This window comes from Nycticebus coucang, chromosome 2, assembly GCF_027406575.1.
Source record: "Nycticebus coucang isolate mNycCou1 chromosome 2, mNycCou1.pri, whole genome shotgun sequence".
NCBI classification, from domain to species: Eukaryota; Metazoa; Chordata; class Mammalia; order Primates; family Lorisidae; genus Nycticebus; species Nycticebus coucang.
Genome location: NC_069781.1, coordinates 25101803 through 25125138, shown reverse-complemented (window position 1 = coordinate 25125138; position 23336 = coordinate 25101803). Strand labels below are relative to the sequence as shown.

At 46.5% G+C, this 23336-nt stretch overlaps 1 protein-coding gene across 2 annotated transcripts in view; it reads left to right on the top strand.

Moving 5' to 3' along the window:
• Positions 1-9929: 9929 nt before the first annotated feature.
• Positions 9930-23336, top strand: part of SNX30 (sorting nexin family member 30) — a 166889-nt gene continuing 153482 nt past the window's right edge. For both annotated transcript variants that reach the window (XM_053565745.1, XM_053565743.1), the window contains exon 1: positions 9930-10422. In XM_053565745.1, the coding sequence (XP_053421720.1) occupies positions 10267-10422 (156 nt within the window). In that variant the 5' untranslated portion in view covers positions 9930-10266. The remainder of the gene's footprint in view (positions 10423-23336) is intronic.

Below are 23336 nucleotides of genomic sequence, written 5' to 3'. Positions count from 1 at the left end.
GCCACAGTTACATATATGTTCTGCTAATATTTTATTTATATATTTGCATCTTTAATTCATCTGGCTTAAAGAAAAAAAGGTATTAATACATTCCAGATGAATTAAAGAGTGCTGTGGTGTCACAGCTCACAGCAACCTCAAACTTCTAGGCTCCAGTGATCCTCTTGCCTCACCCTCCCAAGTAGCTAGGTATACAGGCACCCACCACAACACCCAGATAATTTCGGGGGGTTTGGGGGTTTTTTTTTAGAGACAGAGTCTTGCTCTTGCTCAGGCTGGGTTCGAACTCCCAAGCAATTCATCTGCTTTGGCCTCCCAGACTGCTAAGATTACAGATGTGAGCCACTGTGCCCATCATGGAATGTATTGATTTTTTTTTTTTTAATGTATTAATTTTTAATCCTTCCATAGCCACTAACCAAGTAGACCCTCCACCCCACTACTTGATTAGATTTGGGGAAGACATTACCTAATGAGTGGGAAACTTCTCTTTCAACAACTTTAGGGGCAGTTAAACCTGTGAGGATCAGGCCCAAAGGACAGGAGAAAAAGGAATAATATCCCCGCCAAAGGCAGAGTCCTCATCAGCCCACAGTGGCTGCTGCAGGTGTATCCTGTTTCCTCAGATGATGTTTTTTGACCCACCTTAACCACAAGCTTTCTTTTTCAAATAAAGAGTTGAAAATGGGGTTCCATTCTACATTTACCAAGTTTCGCAAATAATGTTTTGGCACAGTAACTGAGATAACGCCGGAAAGGCTATGTTAACCATTGTGATAAAAATGTGTCAAATGGTCTATGAAGCAAGTGTATGATGCCCCATGATCATATCAATGTATATAGTTATGATTTAATTAAAAAAAAAATTCAAAAAACTGAGGCAGGAGAATTGGTTGAGCCCAAGAGTTGGAGGTTGCTGTGAGCTATGATGTCACCATGGCACTTTACCCACGGCGACAGCTTGAGTGTCTCAAAAAAAAAACAACTAATTTAATTATGGCATTTATTATTTTTATTATGACCTAAAAGTATTTAGGTTTGGATCTGTAAGGTTTAAAATTCCTGCATTTGTACTGTATCTAGGATATTAATATAGGATCAATAATAATTTAATGCTTTTTAAATGAATATATACTTAAGATAGAACTTGCAATAAAATTATAATTGAAAAAAAAAAAAGAAAATGGGGTTCCAACAGCAATGGTAAGAAATGAGCTTAGCAATGTGCTTCTGAAAACTACTGTACAGTAACCAATGGAAAAACTTGGCAAACACTCCCTCAGCCAGGCAATTAAACTTAACACCCTCAGTGATGTTCATAGTGTGTGTCCTTGCTATGGTGTGATGAGAATGGCACCTCACCTCAGTGGTCGAAACCCAGAAACCCACTTTACCCACGAGGAAAACATCAGACAAACTCAAACTGAGGGGCAATCTACAAAACGCCTGGTTAACACTTTTCAAAACTGTCCAGATCACTGTAAACAAGGGAAGTCTGAGAAATTGCCACACCCCAGAGGAGACAAAGGCATGACTACAAAATGTAACATGGAATCCTGGAAGGGATTTTGTCGCTGTTATTGTCTTTAAAAAGTTTTTTTTTTTTTTTATTTCAAAGTAATAAGGGGCTGGACAGGATTTTGAAGTAGAAAAAGAACATTAGAGAACAACTAGTGAAATCTGAATAAAGTCTATGGTTAGGTCAATAGTAATGTATCAGAATGACATAAGATGTTAATAGATTACTGGGTGAGGAATATGCAAAAACTCTCTTTACTATCCTTGCAACTTTTTCTGGAAATCTACAACTATTCCAAAATAAAAAGTTTAAATTAGGCCAGGCATGGTGGCTCACGCCTGTAATCCTCACGCTCTGGAAGGCTGAGGTGGGAGGACAGCTTGAGCTCAGGAGTTGATGACCACCTTGAGCAAGAGTGAGACCCCTGGTCTCTACTGAAAATAGAAAAACTAGCTGGGCTTTGGGGTGGGTGCCTGGAGTACCAGCTGCTTGGGAGGCTAAGGCAGGGTAATTGTTTTAACTCAGGAATTTGAGGTTGCTGAGCTAGGTTGATGCCACAGCACTGTAGCCTGGGCAAGAGAGTGAGACTTTGTTTCAAAATAAATAAATAAATAAATCACTTAAATTAAAATGGTAGGGGGAGCTAAGCATGGTAGCTCAAGTTTGTAATTCTAGTACTTTGGGAGGCTGAGGCAGGAGTTCCAGTTGAGGTCAGGAGTTCCAGAACAGCTTCTGCAACATAGTGAGACCATCTCTACAAAAAAGAAAAAAAAACTTAGCCAGCATGGAAGCCCATGCCCGTATTCCCAGGCACTTTGGAGGATTGCTTGAGTCCTAAATTTCTAGGCTGTCGTGAGCCATGATCATGCTACTGCACTTCAGCTTGCACAACAGAGACCTCCATCTCTAACAAAAAAAAAATTGTTTTAAAGGAGAGAGAGTAATTATTATTGCTAGCCACATCCTTCCTCAGGGAGTCTATCTAAGCCAAGAAAGCATTCTGCCTTTGGATATAGAGTTGGTGTCTTTACAATCTAGTGCTTAATTTGAACAAATAATATGGGTGATGGGGAAGGAATTTTGAGAAGTCATTTCCCCTGTCCAAATTCCCTGCTAGCTCAGAGAAGCTTTCCAGAATAGTTGAGTCTGGCTGTCCTGGCCACACCATGCCTCCCACTCCAGCAAGTACAAGGTTCACAGTTATAATAATGCCGCCACCCAAAGGCTGCTCAGGATCACTAGAAGGCTTACCTTCACCTCTTATTTCTGGTCTTGAAACATGATTTTTTTTTTTCTGACCTTTGACATTTGCTTTTGCCACTACAACTACTCCCCTTGCTTTAGTGACAAATTCAGACCCCTTCCTCTGGTTTTCTGATCTTGGTTCCTCACTTTACTTGGTTTTGCACAATCCTTTGCTTTCTGTACTATGGAGCTGCAGGTGGGAGACATTCCTTCTGCCTTCTTTCACTTGCCCTACTAGCCCAAGCCTGGCTGGGTCTCGGCTGCAAAGACACTGTGTAGCTTGTCCTTTACTGTCCTTTGATGGAATACCACCAACAGCAAGATCATCAAATATAAAGGGTGTCCTTTCTGCTCTAGGAAAAATACAGGTGCTGTCTATATGAGAGTAGCTTTTAAAAAATACCATTCCATCAGTAGTTACAATAACATATCAAGTTAGGATTTTATAGCATATATTCTGTTTTGTTTTTTTTTTCTTTGAGACAAAAATCTCACTCAGTAGCCCTCAGTAGAGTGCTTTGGCATCATAGCTCACAGCAACCTCAAACTCTTGGGCTCAAGCCATCCTTCTGCCTCAGCCTCCCAAGTAGCTGGAACTACAGGCACTCACCACAGCACCCAGCTATTTTTAGAGATGAGGTCTCGCTGCGGCTCAGGTTGGTCTCAAACTCATAAGCTCAGGCAATCCGCCCATCTCAGACTCCCAGAGGGCTAGGATTACAGGCGTAAGCCACCACGTCTGGCCTCATATATTCTATTTTTTCAAGTAATCAGTGACATGGCTTCCTTTCTGGTGTCCTCTTAAGTTCCTGGATCCCTACAAGGTACCAACCATGTACCCATGTATTGACCCCAGGGAGTTCTGGATGGTACTGGTGCTGATGGATCAATGAACATCGGGCGGCGCCTGTGGCTCAACGGAGTAGGGCACCGGCCCCATATGCCGGTTCAAACCCAGCCCTGGCCAAAAACTGCAAAAAAAAAAAAAAAAGAATATCATGTTCCAAACCTTAATTCTGAGGCTATACAGAAATTCAGTAGTTGAGGTGAAGCTAGAACTTTGCTTTTAATACAGTGTTAAATTAGTAGAATCCTCAAAATCCCATAAGACCCCTCCCTGAGGCACTGGAAGTGTGCCTTTTCCCAGGAAGAACTTAGGTCCACTTTGATTTGATGACAAGAAACTGGCAAATGAGTTGATTTCAGAAACTGGCAACCTCACAAGGATGCTGACCCACTAGAAACTGGGAGTTGCACAAGCCTTCATACTAGTACAGAAGAAGGTGTTTTTTTTTCAGTTTTTGGCCGGGGCTGGGTTTGAACCCACCACCTCCGGCATATGGGGCTGGCGCCCTACCCCTTTGAGCCACAGGCACTGCCCAGAAGAAGGTGTTTTAAGAAGCCTCACAGAAGGCTGGGCACGGTGGTTCATGCCTGTCATCCTAGCACTCTGGGAGTCCGGCCAAGGTGGCAGGACTGCTTGAGCTCAGGAGTTCGAGCCCAGCCTGAACAAGAGTGAGATCCCCCATCTCTACTAAAAATAAAAAACTAGCCAGGCATTATGGGGGGTGCCTGTAGTCCCAGCTGCTCAGGCGGCTGAGGCAAGAAGATTGCTTGAGCCTGAGAGTTGAAGGTTGCTGTGAGCTATGATGCCACCTCACTCTACCCAGGGCGACAGAAAGATACTGTCTCAAAAACAACCCCCCGCCCCTCCCCAAACAGAAAGCTCACAGAAGACTGAGTTTGATTTTAGAAAAAATAAATATTCCAACAGATAGAAAACTTCTACAAGTTTCCATTTATTGGCCTAAGTTCAAAGGCTACTATTCTAGCAGGCAGAGGAAATCAGATTAGAGAATGTGTGGTGAGTGCGGCTTTCTTCTTGAGGTGGTGGTGGCGTCCGCCTGCCACATCACAGGGAGCCCTGAGTGGGGGAAGAAGGGAAAGCCAAGCCTCCTACCCAGCCATGCTGGGGAAATACCAGCATGGTTCATTACCTTATATAGCTGCAGGTGTGGGGCAGCCCTTCCATTCTTAAGTCACCTCACCTGGATCTATTAATATAACCTGGGTACTGAGTATCACTTTCTTGTAGTGCCTCCAGCTATGTCTTGCTACACTGCCCACAGGTTATTCAGAAAGATAAGGCCTGGTGTACACACACCTTCCCTACCTCTGTGCAGTGAGGACCTGTCTGTGGGCCTGGGTTACAAAGCCCAGGTGAGTCAGAGCAGGGCAGGCCTGTGGAGCTACTACAGGGATGGAACTTGGGGCAGGGATATGGGAGGAGTCAGTCTCAACCTGCTTTTCATTATTACTGCTCCTTAATTAAAGGGGAGAGTTAATTTGGTTTAAAATACTAACTAGGCTTGGCACCTGTAACACAGTGGTTACGGTACCAGCCACATACACCAAAGGTGGCAGGTTTGAACCTGGCCCGGGCCAGCTAAAATACCCCCTAACTATAAACATCAAATACTAAGGAATAAGATTTTATTGGCGGAGGGAAGCTGAGGGGCCAAAAAACCACTTCAATGTCTAAGATTTATTTGACATAGCCCCTTGGGGGCGATATTTCCCCTTTTGAGAATGCTTGCTAGGGAAGGATGATACTTCTGTGAACATCGCAGCCCACAGTGTGGGTGAGCTGTCTGCTTAGACTTTCTCCTGCTTACTCATATTCCTTGTCCCCAGCATCTTGTAAGGATGACTTCAGTTGCAAGTTACAGGGATCACTGTCAAACTGCCTGAAGCCACAAGCATACTTACTTTTTACTTAAGGAAGTCTAGATTGGGGTGCAGTGGTTCAATGATGCCACCAAAGGCACAGGCTCTTTCCATTTATCCACTTAGCTATGTATCAGGAATGTCTGTGCTCATGGTTACAAAATGGCTGCAGCAGCTCCATGCATTGGTCCACACACAAGTGCAATGGAAAGGAAGGGAGAAGACAGAGTCAGGGCAACAGGCAATGAAGCAATGAAGAAGGAGAAAATGAGTGGTAAGGCAACTCTAACAGTGGCTGACACTTCTTTCTCTTTTCCTTTTTGCTTATTTCCTCATTCTTTTACCTTTATGCAAACTAGCATTTACAAGCAGAAGCACTCGGTGATTGACTTCAAGCAAGTATTGAACTATTTCTTGGCCTTAGCTTCCCACTTATGAATCGAGGGTCACAGACTAGATACTCTTTTTCAAAATACTTTTTTGGACACAGTCTCACTCTGTTGCCCAGGATGGCATGCCGTAGCATCATCATAACTCACTGCAACCTTAAACCCCTGGGCTCAAGTGATCCTCCTGCCTTGGGCTCCCCAAGTGCTGGGATTACAGGCATAAGCCACCCTGGTAAAGTGCCATGGTGTCACAGCTCCCAACAACCTTCAACTTCTGGGCTCAAGCGATTCTCCTGCCTCAGCTTCCCAAGTAGCTGGGACTACAGGCACCCTCCACAACGCCCGGCTATTTTTTTGGTTGCAGCCAGCATTGTTATTTGGCAGGCCCGGGCTGGATTCGAACCCACAAGTTCAGGTGTATGTGGCTGGCGCCTTAGCCGCTTGAGCCACAGGTGCCAAGCCTGTTCACATAATTTTGGGCTAGACACAGTGGTTCACACCTGTGATCTTGGCACTTTGGGAAGCTGAAGTGGGAGGATTGCCAAGAGTTCAAGACTAGCCTGGGCAACATAGTGAGACCCTGTCTCTTCAAAAACTTTTCAAAATTGTAAAAATTAGCCTGGCATGGTGACGTGTGCCTGTGACAGTCCTAGCTACTTCAAGCTGGGGTAGAGTGATCATTTGAGCCCAGGAATTGGAGTTTACAGTGTGCTATGACTGTGCCATTACACTACAGCTTGGGCGACAAAGTGAGACCCTCTCAAAAAAAAAAAATTGTCCATACAATTTTGTCTCTGTTGGGAATGGCGCCTGCTCAGTTGACCTGCCCCCTACCCCTGTTTGAGGTAGCCCTCTGTGGCTTGTGACACGTCACTCTGAATGCTCTCTGAAAACCTCTTTTGTTTTCACCAGCCATCCACTCAGAAGTGGTGGTATTATTTTGAGGCAGGGCTTGGGATGCCATATAGAATAAAGCTATGATTGTATCAAAAACCAGATGAGGATAAGCAGCCAGCACAAACATGAAGAAGGCCTAAGCACACGTTGTACCAGGGGAGAGAATGAGAGAATGCTTCGCTGAGGCTGCTTTGTTTCTGAGGTCTGCATATTCAACACACTGCTCTGTTGGGCTTGCCTGTGAGGTTTATAGGATTCCAATTTGGAAACTTAATAAATTCTGAGGCCCAAGGCCTTGTCTCCTGAAAAGTGCTGCCTAAATGCCTAAGATTCCCTATGAATGGGGAAGACCTCATGCTGTGTTCTTGGGTTCTGATGGCCTTGGGGACCTCCCTGAAACTCCATGCACTTACATCCAGTGTTATCCTCAGAGTTTAGCCCTAAAAATTCAAGCTTTCTTTCATAAATTTCAACAAATACCAGAGTCTTCTACTCTGCTACAGAAACTTCACACTTCCTCCTTCCCACTATGTTCCTTTAAAAACTTTAGTAAAGGGCGATGCCTGTGGCTCAGTGGGCAGGGCGCCGGCCCCATATACCGAGGGTGGTAGGTTTGAAGGCGGCTCCAGCCAAATTGCAACAAAAAATAGCTGGGCCTTGTGGCGGGCGCCTATAGTCCAGGCTACTCGGGAGACTGAGGCAAGAGAATCGCCTAAGCCAAAGAGCTGGAGGTTGCTGTGAGCTGTGACACCACAGCACTCTACCAAGGACGACAAAGTGAGACTCTCTTAAAAAAACAAACAAAAAAAACTTTTAGTACAAGCACAATCATATGCTCTGGGATACTTATGTTATTTCAGTAACAATTTCTCACCACAAGGAACACTGAAATACAACAGGAAATGGTGAAGATGAACAGGCAGGACTGGGCTAAATTTGAATGGTGGAAACTTTACCAAAAATATTTTCCATGGAAATTCACTTTCTTTAGTTTTGATGACTACCCACTGGATCATTGTGGCCAGATGCCATTGACCAACCAGGAAATTGGAAAATAAATAAATAAACTATTTCATATGGTCTTTTAGGAACTCTGGTTCTTTTCTTTCTTTTTTTTTTTTTTTTTTTTGGTGGTAGCATAAAAAAGTGGTACTCTGATCCAAACTGAGCAAATGGAGGAATTTGGAGTGCAGCATATTTAGTTGTGAAAACTCTACACTATTATTTTATGAGAACAGTAGAGAAAACCTGACAGAGAGGGAAAGGATGGGAATTAACATTTAAGGAATGTTAATTCCACACCAGCATCTTGCTAGGAATATGACACAGAGAATGCCATTTAACCCCAAAAAGATTATTATTACCTGCTCTCCATCAGGTTTGTTGAAGTTAATTTGCTCATGGTCACCCACTTGTAGTGACAAAGCAGGAATTTCAATACAGATCTTTTAAAACATTTGTGATTTATTTATTGTACATATTCATGGGCTACAAGTGCAGTTTTTCAGCATTGATGTATTGTATTGCGGTAAAGTCAGGGCCTTCAGGGCATCCATCACTGGAGCAACACACATTGTACCGACCAAGCAACCTCTTCAAATGTGAATTTTTTTTCACCTTTCCCAGGTGCCCTAAAGAGAAAGCCGTAGAGAGTCAATAAGATCTCTGTTATGTTAAGGTGGTGTGGCAGTTAAAATACATAGCACAATTCAATAAGAAAAACCTATGTCATAACATCTATAGAATACTCTAGTTATATTGTGCTATGCATTTTAATGCCAATTCAGAATAGTAGTAGCTGTATTATGTAAGCAGCCTTTGAATATAGAAGCATTAACAATTTTACTCAACTCCAAGAGAACTAGACCTTGGCTTTCCTATGCAGTAGAGGCAGCATTTAAAATTGTCCCTAGTGCCCTCTGAATCCTATTTTTCCCAGCCAAGGCAGACTCAAGTGGGGGTGGATAAAAGATGATAGCTTGAGGCCTAAGGGTCCAACCCTGTAAATTACACTACGGGATATAATGGAAGGTTTTTGAAGCTCACAGTCTCTGACTGGTACTTTGGGTCAGCTTCAACTCTGTATCCCACTAGTTTCTAGAGAAAACTGTGGTAGAGACCTCAGGGAATCCCAATGTCAAGATCTGTCACCACCTCTTAGGTAAAACAGGGTAAAACTAAGGAGTTTGGGAATGGGTAGGAAAAAATGAGTGACCTTACCCATTCCTTTGCTAAAGGAACTGATGACCCTCTGATGACTTGGCCTTAGAAACAGAGTTTCCAGGGACAGGTAAGATGGAAAAAGAAGGTGAATTTACACCCCAAAGAGCTGGAAGTAACGCCTTGATTACCTGCATTATGCCAGCAGATGAAGCTGAGACTCCAGCTCAGCCCAAGGCCTGGAAAGGAAATACAAATGCAAGAAAAATAACTTGAACCTCATGGTTCTTTCAAAAGTCTGGCTGAAGTGAGAGGTAAGAGTTATGTATTATTTGTAGCACTCTTTCTCTTTTCTTATTTACAGATGCTTACTCCTCTGAGGTTTAACTTTACATAAACTCGGCTTAGCTGCAGAAGCAAGACAGCACGGGGATCTCAGCGTGAGTGTGGAGAAACCCCACGCTGCCTCCCTGAATTCCTTTCTAGGTTCCCACCTGATTGACGTTCTCCAGCTCTTCCGCGCCTCATAACCCTTGATGCCATTCTTAAGAAACGCATCGTAATTCCTTCTATTGTGGGTTATTTCTGCGCGTGCCTCAGAGGCGAGAAGACTCACATGCATGTTCCCAAAGCCCTCAGCCCCAAGCGTGGCTGAGGGTGGGCGCGTCAGTAAATGCGGGTGGAACAGAACAGGATCCTCCAACGTCTTTTTCCACCTCTGATTTCCGTTAAACACTTGCTCTGGGGGCTGAGAGCGGCTTCCGCACGGCCGGCCTCCCTGTGCGAGGCTGGACACCCAAGGACCTCAGCGCGAGGCTGGACACCCCAGGACCTCAGCGGAGGGCTGAGGGCGCACTTCCTACCCACCTCTCCTTCCCCCTCCTCCTCAGCCCTTCTCCCCTCACCCCGCCCCGTCCTGGGCGGCCGCAGGGGCGGGGCGGGGCCGCCCACATCGCTTCCCCGCTCGCCTCCCCCCTGCCTCCTCACCCCTTCTCCCCTCACCCCGCCCCCTCCCGGGCGGCCGCGGAGCGTGGGGGCGGGGCTGTGGGCGGGGGGCGGGGCCGCGGGCGGGGGCGGCCTGGCGCTGCAGGCTGGGCGCCGCGGCGGAGCTGCTGGTGGACCTGCGGCGGGCTCGGGCGCGGAGCGGGAGCGCGCGGCGCGGAGCAACCCGGAGCCGCGCGGGCAGAGACGAGCCGGCGGGTGGCGGAGGCTCCCAGCCCAGCCGGTGCAGGGCCTCTGGCCGAGCGGCGGCCGAACGGGGCCTCGGGGAGCCCGCTGCGGCGGGTGGCAGGAGGAAGCGGCAGCGGCGCGTCCCTGGAGGAGCGCGCCATGGCGGGCGGGCCCCCCAAGGCCCTGCCGTCCACGGGGCCCCAGTCCCTGCGCGACATGCCGCACCCGCTGGCCGGCTCCAGTAGCGAGGAGGCCGTGGGTGGCGACAGCACGCCCAGCCCGGACCTGCTGATGGGCCGCAGCTTTGGTGACAAGGTGAGGCTGAAGACTTGGGAGTCTCATGTCGCTCCCCTGGGGAAGGGGGATGGTGGATCTGGAGCTGCTCTGGGCCTGGGGCTGCGCCCACCCTGGCTCCCTTTCCTGGGGTTCCGTCATGCCTTCGTTCCCTAGAGCGTCTCCTCTGCCGCCTCCCGGGGTCGCAGCTGCAGGGGGAGCGGACGGAGGGAGCAGGCTCCTCAGGCTGGTCTCGAACGCCGGTGACAGCTGGTGGGGAGGGGTCCCGCCTGCGCGTCGGGGCGAGAGGCGTGTGTGTAGTGCTCGGCGCCTGTGTCCTGGGATCGGGGTGCCAAGTTGCTCCAGGTGCATCCCTGAAGGGTGAGCTGCTTGATAACTTGTAGCTCCTTCAGTTTCCTGAGACTGCGAGGAAGCAGGATTTAATGGCTTTGCCTGGTAGGAACGAGCAGCCGTGGTCGTACTGCGAGAGTCGTCTTCCCCTCTGTCTCATGGGGAGTGACCTTTGTTTAGGTTTGTTGTTTGCCCCGACGAGTCACTTGACGCAGACCCCGGCCGGCGTCGGGAGGAGAGTCTCCCCGTGGTTTTCTGTCTGGGGTTCCATTCACCCCTGACGGCCTACCGCACCGTGAGGTTTGAGAGAGGCTGGTTTTGTGATCGAGGGAAAGAAAGCTCGCCCTTTGACCTTCTTTGTGCAGAGGGAGGCTCCTGATTTTCTCAGAGCAGCACAGCCCTCCCGCTGCTTTGAGAGACAGCAGAGTCCAGTGAGGGGAAGGCGCGGCGGACCTGGCCCTCCTGGATGGGGACTTGAGCAGTGATTGTCACCAATGGCAGAAACTAGAATTGTTCTCAGCACTTGTGATCAGGATTTCCTCCGAGTAAAATACTAAATGCATTCCTCCTTGTCCCAGTATTAGGGAATCAAGGGACCCAACTTTCTGTCCCCCTGAGATGGGAGAGCATGTGGTAACAGTGAGTATGAGAGAATGCAGCTTGCTGGCTTTTCAGTCAGAAGGGCGACGAGCACTCAAAATAGCTAGGGAGTGGGGCTTAATGTACCTTCCAGAGAGGATTTCTGAAAGCAGGATCAGGGCATAAAGTTGCAAGAAAACTTAAAAAAGCTGATGAAACCAGTGGTTTGAGCAACCTGCGATATGTGTCCTTGTCATTATTCTCTTTATGTTATAGAAGATTGTAGATGAAATGAAGGCTTATGTCACTTGGAGATGCCTTGCTCACATTTGAATTTCAAAAAGTAATGACTGAATGAATAATTTGCTATTTTATGGACAGAAATTGGTCTTGAATGTAGTATAGGAACTGAGATTGAACCTTCTGCTTTCCTTCTCAGTTTTGTGTAGGATAATGAATTAGTTATTTTTTTTTCTGTGTAACAAATTATCCCCAAATTTACCACCTGAAAATGGGTGTCTGGAAGGCCAAGGGTCTGGAGAGCTGCTCATGTGGGTCATTCTGACTTAGCAATTGGCTTGGGCGATAGTCATCTGCAAGCTGGATTCAGGGAAGATCTACTTCCAAGCTCACTCAGTGGGTGCTGGCAGGCCTTAGCTACTTTCCATGGAGCGGGCTGGTGTGGCAACCAGTTTCCCCCACTGCAAATGACCATAGAGAGCCCAGGATGCCAGCCAGTTTTATATAACCTAAACTTGAAAGTGGCATACCCCTGCCATATTCTGTTGGTTACACAGACTGACACTGGCACGATGTGGGAAGAGGATATGAATACCAAGGAGCTGGGGGGTCACTAGGGCCATCTTGGAGGCTGGCTACTACAGACAGCTATTTTAAGTATTTGCTTAATAATCTGCTCTTGGATAATACCTGACTTAGGAGTATGGGCATTTTACTGAGAAGTGCTTGGAGGACAAATGACCTGTATCACCAAGATCTGGTTAGTGGGCAGAATGTCAGTCCCAAGTCTGAGTACTTTTGGTTTCTTTTGCAGGGTGAGTTCTGTGAGAGAGACAGCCTTGAGGCATTGTTATTAATTATTGAATATTTAATAGGTCTCCTAACAGCTGTGTCTGAATGACACCATTCTCAAGGGCCTGATTTATAGTAAGCCACTTTTCCTTAGAGGTTTAGCATTGAATTTCTTTCTCTGACTAGGAGTAACATTTTCTTTGAATCTTGGCATGCATATACTTTCTCATAACTCTGAAGAAATTTCTTTAGAGAAGAAAAAGAGAAGAGAGAAGTGAGCAAGGAACAGAGGTGAGTCAGTAAGCCTTCCTTCCCTTTGGCAGGGTTTCTCTTGCCTGGGCAGCGTGGGGGAAATACAAGAAAGTTGAGTGCTATGGTCTTTGAAAAGAAGCCTGATTTTGGGATTTTGAATGTTGGGGTTGTTATCCTAGAGGACATGGATTCAGAGTCAGTTCTGTGTGAGGGGAATGAGGGTTTGACAGGCTGTCCCTAGTGCAAGGTTATTCTGCAGAGGGGAACTGCTTTCTGTGGCCCAGGATGGTGCCACGAACACGATAGCCTCCTGTCTCCATCCAGCTGACCTGTCCAAGTGGCCTCTCTGGTGCTTGAATAGGAGAGAAAGACCAAATGTAATGGACTCTCAGTCCTCCCATTCCAAAATCATTCAAACTATGGGGTGGTGGGAGGAATCCCTTCTATCTACCAGGGATTGCTAGGACTAAATCCTCTGATGCAGGCTAAACTCACCAAGCCTTATATCACTATAGTTTTCATTTCCATCTGAAACATAATCACTTGGCTTGTCTTTCCTCTGCAAATTGCTCTGGCCTGCAGTGTGGGGAACTTGTGGTCTCACGGCCACATGTGGCCCTCCACATCCCCAAGTGGGTCTCCTCAGCTGAATCCAAAGTTCACGGAACAAATCCCCTTATTAAAAGGACTTGCTCTTTAAAATTTGGATTCAGTCAAAAGGCCTACTTAAGGATCCAGAAGGCCACATGTGGCCCTGAGGCCGCAGGTTCCCCACCCCACTTTAACCCCTCACAAGCCATATTCCGTGTTTAACTTCTCTTAACACATTTCAGACTCTTCACTCAATTCTTCATCTTTTTCCTGCATCCTTAGGTTGCTTTAGACTTTCCCTGAAGTCTTCAAAATAGCGATGTCTTTTCCTCCTATACTCCATTTATATCAGGTTCAGGAGGTGGGAGTTATTTTCTTTCCCTCGCCTTTGCCTTTTACAAATTAAGCTTTCCTCCTTTGAGGCTTCTGTCATTGTTTTTACAGTCAACAGATATTTGAGGGCCTATACTGTTAGCCAGGCACTGTTCTAGGAAAGTGAGATAAATAATGCACCCAAAGACCCCTGCCCTCATTGGGTATGTTTTAGGGAGCTCATTACTATATTGTACAATAAATACTATGGAGGGAAGACAAAGGAGAGTAGGGAAGGGGAGCTTGAGTCCACTGGCCACAGGAAGGGGGACTCAGGCAGGCCTTATTGAAAAACAGTGATTTGAACAGACTTGAAGGAGGTGAGGGAGTTAGCAGGCGGATGTCTGGAGGACAGCTGAAGCAGAAGCCTGAAGGCAGGTGCCTAACATGTCATGAAACAGCCTGGAGGACAGTGTGGCTGGGAGGAATGAGCTATGGAGAATCTTAGGCCCAGGGCAGAGAAGGGTGGAATCATATTGTGCTGAGTGTGGCTGGCCTGAGGACTTTGGCCTTTACTCTAACTGCCTTGAGGAGTGAGGCTCATTATCAAGTCTTGAGCAGGAGGGCATAGTTTGATTTATGTGTTGAAGGATCTCCTATGCTGCTGAATTGAGAATACCTTATTTGACCATTCCACTGAATTAGTTAGGATGCTTTTTAGTTAGAAGGATATAAACTGAATGCAAATTGGCTAGAGAAAAAAAAAAATCTACTGGTTCATGTTGCTGAAAAGGCCCAGGTATTTTAGCTTTGAGAATGAGTGGCACAAAGTATGTCACTTTCCATATCTTAGCTTTGCTTTCTTCTGTGTTAGCTTTATTCTCAAGCTAGTGAGGGGATATGATCTATAAACAAGCTTCACAGCTCCAGCAGAAAGAGAGCATCTTTCCTTGTTCCAGCAGAAGCTCTGGGCTAGTGTCTCATTGGCCTAAATTGGGTCAGGCACCTACGCTGCTAGACTTTGTGATTTCTGATTGCCCAGACCTGGATCAGGTGCTTATCTTTGGAATGAGGGGATTTTTTTTTTTTTCAATTATGAAATATATTACAGGAAGTATATAAAAATGTGTCTATACATAAAGAATAAATGTACAGTTTAAAGAGTAATAAAATGAACACTCATGATTCTGCTTCCAGATTAAGACATGGAATATTACTAGTATTTTTGGAAGCCTCCTCTGTTCCTGGGGAGTCAGAGTGATTTCCAGAGCAAGAGCAGGGGGCTGTTACTTGAGGAAGTCAATGCTGACCAGCAGGAAGCCACAGATACCCACTGCAGACTTTTCACTACCTTTTCTTTCCCTGTCATTTTCTAACTTCACTGCTTCTCACCCTTATTCATTAAAATCTTTAGACCCTTATTTACTGTCTTCTCAAATCATGTCCTCATCTTTGGGACACGACTTACTTACCCACAATGGCTGATCTGTGCAAGTCTCTACAACTATCAGTTTCTTCTTATCTTCAACTGCCTTTGACTTATTTCTTTTTTTTTACAATTCGTCTGTCCTTTCCCAGGGTCACACCCCACGTCCTGCATTGTAATACCTAAAACCACTCCAGCACTGAAGCAGTGTCATTGGATATCATCTTTTTATAATTGAATTTAGGGAGGTGCCTGTGGCTCAGTGGGTAGAGCGTCGGCCCCATATACCGATGGTGGCGGACTCAAACCTGGCCCCCGCCAAACTGCAACAAAAAATAGCCGGGTGCTGTGGCGGGCACCTGTAGTCCCAGCTACTCAGGAGGCTGAGGCAGGAGAATTGCAGTGGAGAATCTTAGGCGGTGGAGGATCTTAGGAGCTGGAGGTTGCTGTGAGCTGTGACACCATGGCCCTCTATTGAGGGTGACAAAGTGAGACTCTATAAATAAATAAATAAATTTTTAATTAAATTATTATTTTATATATATATATATATTTTTTTTTGAGACAGAGTCTTACTTTCTCACTCTTGGTAGAGTGCTGTGGCCTCATAGCTCATAGCCATCTTGAACCCTTGGGCTCAAGTGATTCTCTGTCTCCACCTCCAGAGTAGCTGGGATTACAGGTGCCCACCACAATGCCTGACTAGCTTTTATTTTATTTTATTTTATTTTATTTATTTTTTTTTTTGTAGAGACAGAGTCTCACTTTATGGCCCTCGGTAGAGTGCCGTGGCGTCACACAGCTCACAGCAACCTCCAACTCCTGGGCTTAAGCGATTCTCTTGCCTCAGCCTCCAGAGTAGCTGGGACTACAGGCTCCTGCCACAACGCCCGGCTATTTTTTGGTTGCAGTTTGGCCGGGGCTGGGTTTGAACCCACCACCCTCGGCATATGGGGCTGGCGCCCTACTCACTGAGCCACAGGCACTGCCCACCTGGCTAGCTTTTAGCGATGGGATCTCAGTCTTGCTTAGGCTGGTCTTGAACTCCTGAGCTTAGGTGAGGCCCATACTCATGCCTTATTTATTTTTTGAGACAGTGTCTCACTCTGTTGCCCAGGCTGGAGTGCAGTGGCATCCACCTAGCCCACAGCAATCTCATACCTCCCCAGGAGCTAGGACTACAGGTACCTGCCACAAAACCTAGCTAATTTTTCTTCTATTTTTAGTAGAAATGGGGTCTTAGTCTTACTCAGGCTAGTCTTAAACTCCTGAACTCAGGCCATCCTCCTGCCTTGGGCCTTCCAGAGTCCTAGGATAATAGCCACGAGCCACTGTGCTTGGCCGTCTTCTTTTTTTTTTTTTATAATAAATATTTTGTGTTTGTGGCTTAGTGCCTGTGGCTCAAGTGGCTAAGGCGCCAGCCACATACAACTGAGCTGGCGGGTTCGAATCCAGCCCGGGCCTGCCAAACAGCAATGATGGCTGTAACCAAAAAATAGCTGGGCGTTGTGGCGGGCGCCTGTAGTTCCACCTACTTGGGAGGTGGAGGCAGAATACTCCCTTGAGCCCAGGAGTTGGAGCTTGCTTTGAGCTGTGATGCCACGGCACTCTACCCAGGGTGACAGCCTGAGGCTCTGTCTCAGAAAAAAAAAATTTTTTTTGTGTTTGTTGCTGGGCATGGTGGCTCATGCCTGTAATCCTAGCACTCTGGGAGGCCGAGGAGGATGGATTGTCTGAGCTCAGGAGTTCGAGGCAAGAGAAACACTTAAACACAAGAGTTTGAGGTTGCTGTGAGCTGTGATGTCAGGGCACTCTACCAAGGGGAACAAAGTGAGACGCTGTCTTAAAAAAAAAAAGTTATTAGGGCGGCACCCGTGGCTCAAGGAGTAGGGCTCCGGTCCCATATGCCGGAGGTGGTGGGTTCAAACCCACCCCCGGCCAAAAACCACAAAAAAAAAAAAAAAAAAAAGTTATTGTATGTTTAAGGTATATCGCTTGAAGTTCTGGGATACATATAGATAGTAAAAAGTTTACCATAGGGAACTGTATCCATTATCTCTCACAGTCACCCTTTAAAATTTTTTTTTATTTTTTGTGGCAAGTGCAGCAAAAATCTGCTCATTTAGCACGATTCCCAAATGTAGTACAATCATATTACCTGCAGTCTTCGTGTTGTACATTAGGTGGCCAGACTTGTGCGTCCTACCCTCTGCCACTTTGTCTCTTCTGACCTATGCCGCCTCTTTCCCCCACACTACTATTTTGTTCTCTTTGTATATTTGAATTATTTTCTGATTCTGCATAGAAATGAGATTGTGCAGTATTTGTATTTCTGTGTCTGGCTTATTTCATTTAGCATCATGTCCTTTATGGCAAATGGCGGGATGCTCCTTTTTAGGGTTGAATAATACTCAGTTGTGTTGTGTGTGTGTGACATATGTGTGTGCATGTGTGTTCTTTGTCCCTTTGCCTGTTGAGACGTACTCAGTTTGTTTCCCGATCTTGGCTCTTGTGTATAATGCTGCAGTGAACACGGGAGTGCAGATTTCTTCAAGAGGTGGTGATTTCATCTTCTCTGGGAAAATGCCCAGAAACCTCCATACTGTTTTCATGGTGTCTGTACCCGTCTACATTCCCACCTGCAGTTACAGGGGTTTCCTTTTCTCTACATACGTCATCTTCTCGTGCCTTACCCTCCTGCCTTTTTGGTTCTCTGAGTCAGTAACAGCTGCCTGCTCTGCTCTCTGACCTCCTTTAGATTGTGTGGCCCATCTTATCAGTTGTTCCTGTCACTATATTCAGTTCACCTTTCACACCCACCCTGGATCATCGCATTTGTTCCTGTCCTTTGCCTATGCCAATGTGAATTCACGGGTTCCACAGCTGGGGCCTCGGTGGTGCTGGTCCTCATTTCTTCCCACAGTAGGCCCCGTTCTGCACAGTGGCTGATCTGAAGCTTTTCTCTCCTCCTCGTACTTTCCCCCCTCCTCACCCTGCTCCCATTCCACTTATGGACTCAACATCCACCACAGAGAAGCTCTGCTGAATCCATGCCCCTACCTTTTCCTTCTGGTCCAGTGTTCCAGTAGAAGATTCTAAGCCCACTTCTGTAGCCTCTTGGAGACCACTCTGTTCAGCCTCCTGCCTTACACCTGTGTTTTCAGACACCCTCTCAGCTGGCTTGTTCCCATCAATAGTTAAACATGTGTAAGAGCTCTCATTTTTATTTTTTTTTAATTTTTTTTTGGCCGGGGCTGGGTTTGAACCCACCACCTCCGGCATATGGGACTGGCGCCCTACCCGCTGAGCCACAGGCGCTGCCCAAGAGCTCTCATTTTTAAAACAAAGAAAGAGTAAAGAAAGCTCTGCTGTGATTCTCTCTTTTCTTCCATCCTGTGCTCTATTCTGCGATTCCTCTTCACGACCAAACTTTTTGAAAAGAAGGTTTGCTGCTCTTGTCTCTGCCTCCTGACCTCTGGCATCTTCCTCAGCTTCCTGCTGTCTGGTTTCTGACTCTGCCATTCAAGGTCCCTCGTGACTTCTTCATTGCTAAATCCACTGGTAGATGCTTTACAGTTCTTTTTTTTAGAGACAGAGTCTTATATGGTCGCCCTCAGTAGAGTGCTCTGGCATCACAGCTCACAGCAATCTCCAACTCTTGGGCTTAGGCGATTCTCTTACCTCAGCCTCCCAAGTAGCTGGGACTACAGGCGCCCACCACAATGCCAAGCTAACTTTACAGTTCTTATCTCACCTGACCTCTTGGAAGGCAGTGCTCGATCCTATGGGTACCCTCCTGCTTGAAACGCTTCCCCTCGATGTCCTTTATTTATTTATTTCTTCTTCTTTTTTGAAATAGAGTCTTACTCAGTCGCCTTCAGTAGAGTGCTATGGTGTCATAGCTCACGGCTACCTCAGACTTTTGAGCTCAATACATCCTCTTGTCTCAGTCTCCCAAGTCACTGGGATTACAGACACCTGCTACAAGACCCAGCTATTTTTTTAGTAGAGATGGTGTCTCATTTTTGCTCAGGCTGGTCTCGAACTCCAGAGCTCAAGCAATCCACCTGGCTTGGCTTCCCAGAGTGCTAGGATTATAGGCATGAGCCTCCGTGCCCGACCTCAGCGACCTGTTTTTGAGTGTCCATTCTAGAATTGCACTGAATTTGAGTCTCAGCCCCACCACCTACAGTCTTACAATAAGATTATTTTACCTTTCTGAGCTGCGGTTTCCTCGACTGTAAAAAGAGGATAATGGGAGTACCTCCATTATGGGTCGATATGAGGATCCAGCGGGTTTGTAGTTCGAGTAGTGCCTGATACATAGTGAGCCTTTAATAAGTGCGAGTTGCTGTCACTCCTTGATATTGTACTCTCCGCATTTCTTTCTATATTTTTGCCTATTCTTTGTCAGTTTCTGGATCAGTTGTGCTCTGATTAGGGAATAAAAACCACTGGAGGTACTTTGCCATTTCAAACAGAGACTATAAAACGGGGTTAGTTACACAGGTGATGGGAAATATGAGAAGCCCAGCAGGGGATGGTGAGACAGCTCCTGGGAGCAGTGGCAGGAAGCCTGTGATCACCCTCAGGGATGGAGGTCAAGGGGAGGAGGTGATGGGAGGAGGCGCCTAGGAGCTTCTGTGGGAACTAGAACTGTGGTGGGGCTGCTCAGCGAGACCTGGGACCACCATGGAAGGGAGCCCTGGAGAGGAGACAGCTGCTGCCAGGGACCCCATCTGAGACAGGGAGAGGGGAGAAGTACCCCGGCTTCTCCCCTCATCCTGCCTTTTGGTCTTTCCTCATATCTTCCACTGGCCAAAATAGCATCCCTGGTGGACATGTGACTCTAGCAGAGCCAGCAACAGTGTTTCATGAGATTTGCTAGATGAATGCTGGAGGAAAGAATGTCTTTCTTTCTGTTAGATTGTAAACAGATTGTAACAATTCTGTTCGAATTGTTTCCTGCAACTGTAGAGAGTGCCTGGTGTATGTAGCCTGAGAGGAAGAGGGGCGAGATCTTTTGAGATGTGGATCTGAGGGAGCCTTCTGTGCCTGAGGCTGGCGCAAGGCTTCCTGATTATAGAAGGTAATAATACCTTTTGTTGACACTGTTTTCAATTTGGTTTGTTACTTGAAACAACAATAAATGGGCCAATACCATGACCTTAAAATATAAAGTGAAATTGAGTTTTCATTGGAGGCTAGTGAGGAGTGTTTAATCAGTCAGCCCCACTCTGCACATCTGCTGAGGTGGGGGGTGCTCTGCTATCACCAGGTCCTTGAGGTAGGCGGCTGCAGGGGGACAGTAGAGAAAGTCCCACTGCTGAGGGCATAGCCCGAACAAAGCTCCCAAGGCAGGAAAGTGCTTTGTGGCTGCTGGGGGAGGATTGAGTTGGGTCATGCATCGGCAGTGGGCATTGAGAGTCTCCGGGTGGAGACAGGTGAGAGAGGAGGTGGGAGGACAGGTCAGGAGGAGACCAAGATTGCTTTGAATGCTGTGATGTGGATGTTAACTGTTATTCTTTTGGCAGTAGCCCGCCCGAGAAGGTTTATGAGCGGGGCAATTTGTGATCGTTGCTCGGAATGGGAAGAGACTGCCAGGGAAGGAGATAGGAAGGATTAGCCTGGTTGCGGTGGGAGTTGTTGCCTGGGAGTAGGAGGATTAGAAAACGTAAAGATGACTTTCATTATAAAACCCTGAACTCCCCTTTTCAATAAATGGTGCTGGGAGAACTGGATAACCACACGTAAAAGACTGAAACTGAACCTGCACTTTCACCACTTACAAAAATTGATTCAAAATAAATAAAAGATTTAAATCTAAGGCATAAAACAATAAAAATCCTAGAAGAACGTGTGGGGAAAATTCTTGAGGATGTTGGCCTGGGGAAAGATTTTATGAAGAAGACTTTAGTGGCAATTCCAACAACAAAAATAAACAAATGGGACTTAAACTTGAGCACAGCTAAGGACACAACAATCAAGGCAAATAGACAACCTTCTGAATGGGAAAAGATATTTGCATGTTGCAAATCTGACAAAGGTTTAATAACTAGGATCTAGGGAAAACTCAAATTAATCAACAAAAAAAGAGCAAACAATTCCATCTATCACTGGGCAGGAGACATGAACATAACCTTCTCTGAGGAATATAGACGAATGGCTAACAAACTTATGAAAAAATGCTCATCATCTTTAATCATCAGAGAAATGCAAATCAAAACCACCCCAAGATATCATCTATCCCCAGTAAGATTAGCCCACATCACAAAGTCCCTAAGTTGCAGATGCTGGCACGGATGTGGAAAGGGGGGAACACTTTTACACTGTTGGTGGGACTACAAACTAACACAGCCTCTCTGGAAAGAAGTATGGCGATTCCTCTGAGATCTAAAATTAGACCTCCCAATTGACCCCGCAATCCCACTAGTAGACATCTACCCAGAAGAAAAACAAAAAATTGCCAAGATATGGAGACAACCTAAATGCCCATCAACTCAGGAATGGACTAACAAGCTGTGGTACAAGTATACCATGGAATACTGTTCAGCCATAAAAAAGATGATGACTTTACATCTTTCGTATTAACCTGGATGGAGTTGAAACACATTCTCCTTAGTAAAGTATCACAATAATGGAAAACCAAATATCCAATGTACTCAATAGTAATATAAAACCAGTAGATGATCTAATTCACGCTCACACAGAGGAAAAACTCATTTCAATTCAAGTTCGGGGGTAGGAGGAATAAGAGAGGGAGGAAAAAGAAGGAGAGGGGCTGGAGTGCTCCCACATAATGGGCACAATGTAGGGGTATGGCACACCTTTTGGGTGTGGGACACAACTACAAGAGGAACTCTACCCAACAAATTCAAATATTGTGACCTGGTTGTTTGTACCCTTGCATTAACTTGAAATTAAAAAAAAAAGAAAACGTAAAGATGAGGGATTTTATTGTTGTGGGTGTGACTGTTTTCTAGTGCAGGAGACTGATGCTGAATGGTGTCCCCATCAAGTAGGGGAATGCAGATAGTGAAGTGGGTATGATTGAGTTGTCAAGATAGCTAGGATGGGGTTTCAGGCTTGGACAGAGGTTGTCTGAGACCACTGTTGACAACCTGCTCCCACGTCAAGGCTCAACAAAATGCTGCCTGCAGGAAGCTCTTCTTTATTATGCAGAAGTGTAATCCCAGGAGATCTTACAGAGAAGGGAGTGGAAGATGCAGAGGTGGTGGTCAGAATTTAGACAAAGTGAGTATTGACAATAAAACGGAGAGCAATAAAATGTCATTGCAGCTTGAGAATTGAGTGTTAGTGGAGGCTGCTGGCAAGAAGGCAGGTATTCTGCAAGAAAGAGAACCTCGCAAAGGAAAATGCGCACATGAACAACAGCCTGGCCAATGGGCACTAATTCACGTATGAGCAATTGGGTTTGTTTCCTAGGTGTTAGAGGGGTCCTGTGCTGTCCCATGTCTTTCTTGCCCCACAGAATTCTTCAATTTGGTGGGCGGCACAGGGATCAGGGAATAGCGTCTGGCACACAGATAAGTACTATGACAGCGCTAGGTGTTGTCCTGGAAGCAGACTCTGAGAAAGGATTTAACTGCCAGCCTCTTATTTGAGAGATGAAGGAAACACCCCTGGAAGAGCAGGGAAGTGGGACAGGGAGGTGAGAGTGCAGGCTGTGTCACCAAGCCAGTTTCATCTGAGTGTAGCTGGAGCTTTAGCCTGTGGGGAAACCCTGGCACCTCTGTTGTCTGCACTCCAGGTGGGGAAGCTGGGAGTCTCCAAACAGCAGCTCTCCTCAGTCACTGCTCTGCTCGCTGCTCGAAGGCTGCCAGGGTGGGGTGTTTGAGTATCAATTCCCAGGCACTTTCTAGCCCACCTCTTGGGTGGGAAAGTAGGTTCAGCAGCTGGGGGAAGCAGTTAGGCCAAGAAATGCAGATGCTGGCAGCTGGAAGTCAGGCCAGCGGGCAGTGAAGAATGGTCAGGGAAGGGGGTGTATGGGTGGGGCACCAACAGCATCTGCTACAGTTATTATGGAACAGGGATCAAGTGGCTTTTCCAAAGGAGATGGTGTTTGAGCTGGAGAATGAAAACCTACATGGTTTACAAATGGACAGAAGAGAGAAGAGCAACTCAGGCAGAAAAACCTGCATGTGCTCAAAGCTTATCAGTGCCCAGAAGTGCACGCAGAGTGTGTGAGAGTGCGGTGAGCCCTGAGGCTGGAAAGGTTGGTGGTGTGCAGATTGTGGGCTGTAGTGGCACATAGTAAGGGCTTTAACCTGAGCAGTTGGGAGGCCAATCTAGTGTGATTGGAAGATAGATCCTGGAGGCAGGGGGTGCACGGAGAAGGCTGCTGCAGAGGGATGGGGGCAGGCAGTTTTAATAGGGCTGGACTCACTGGATT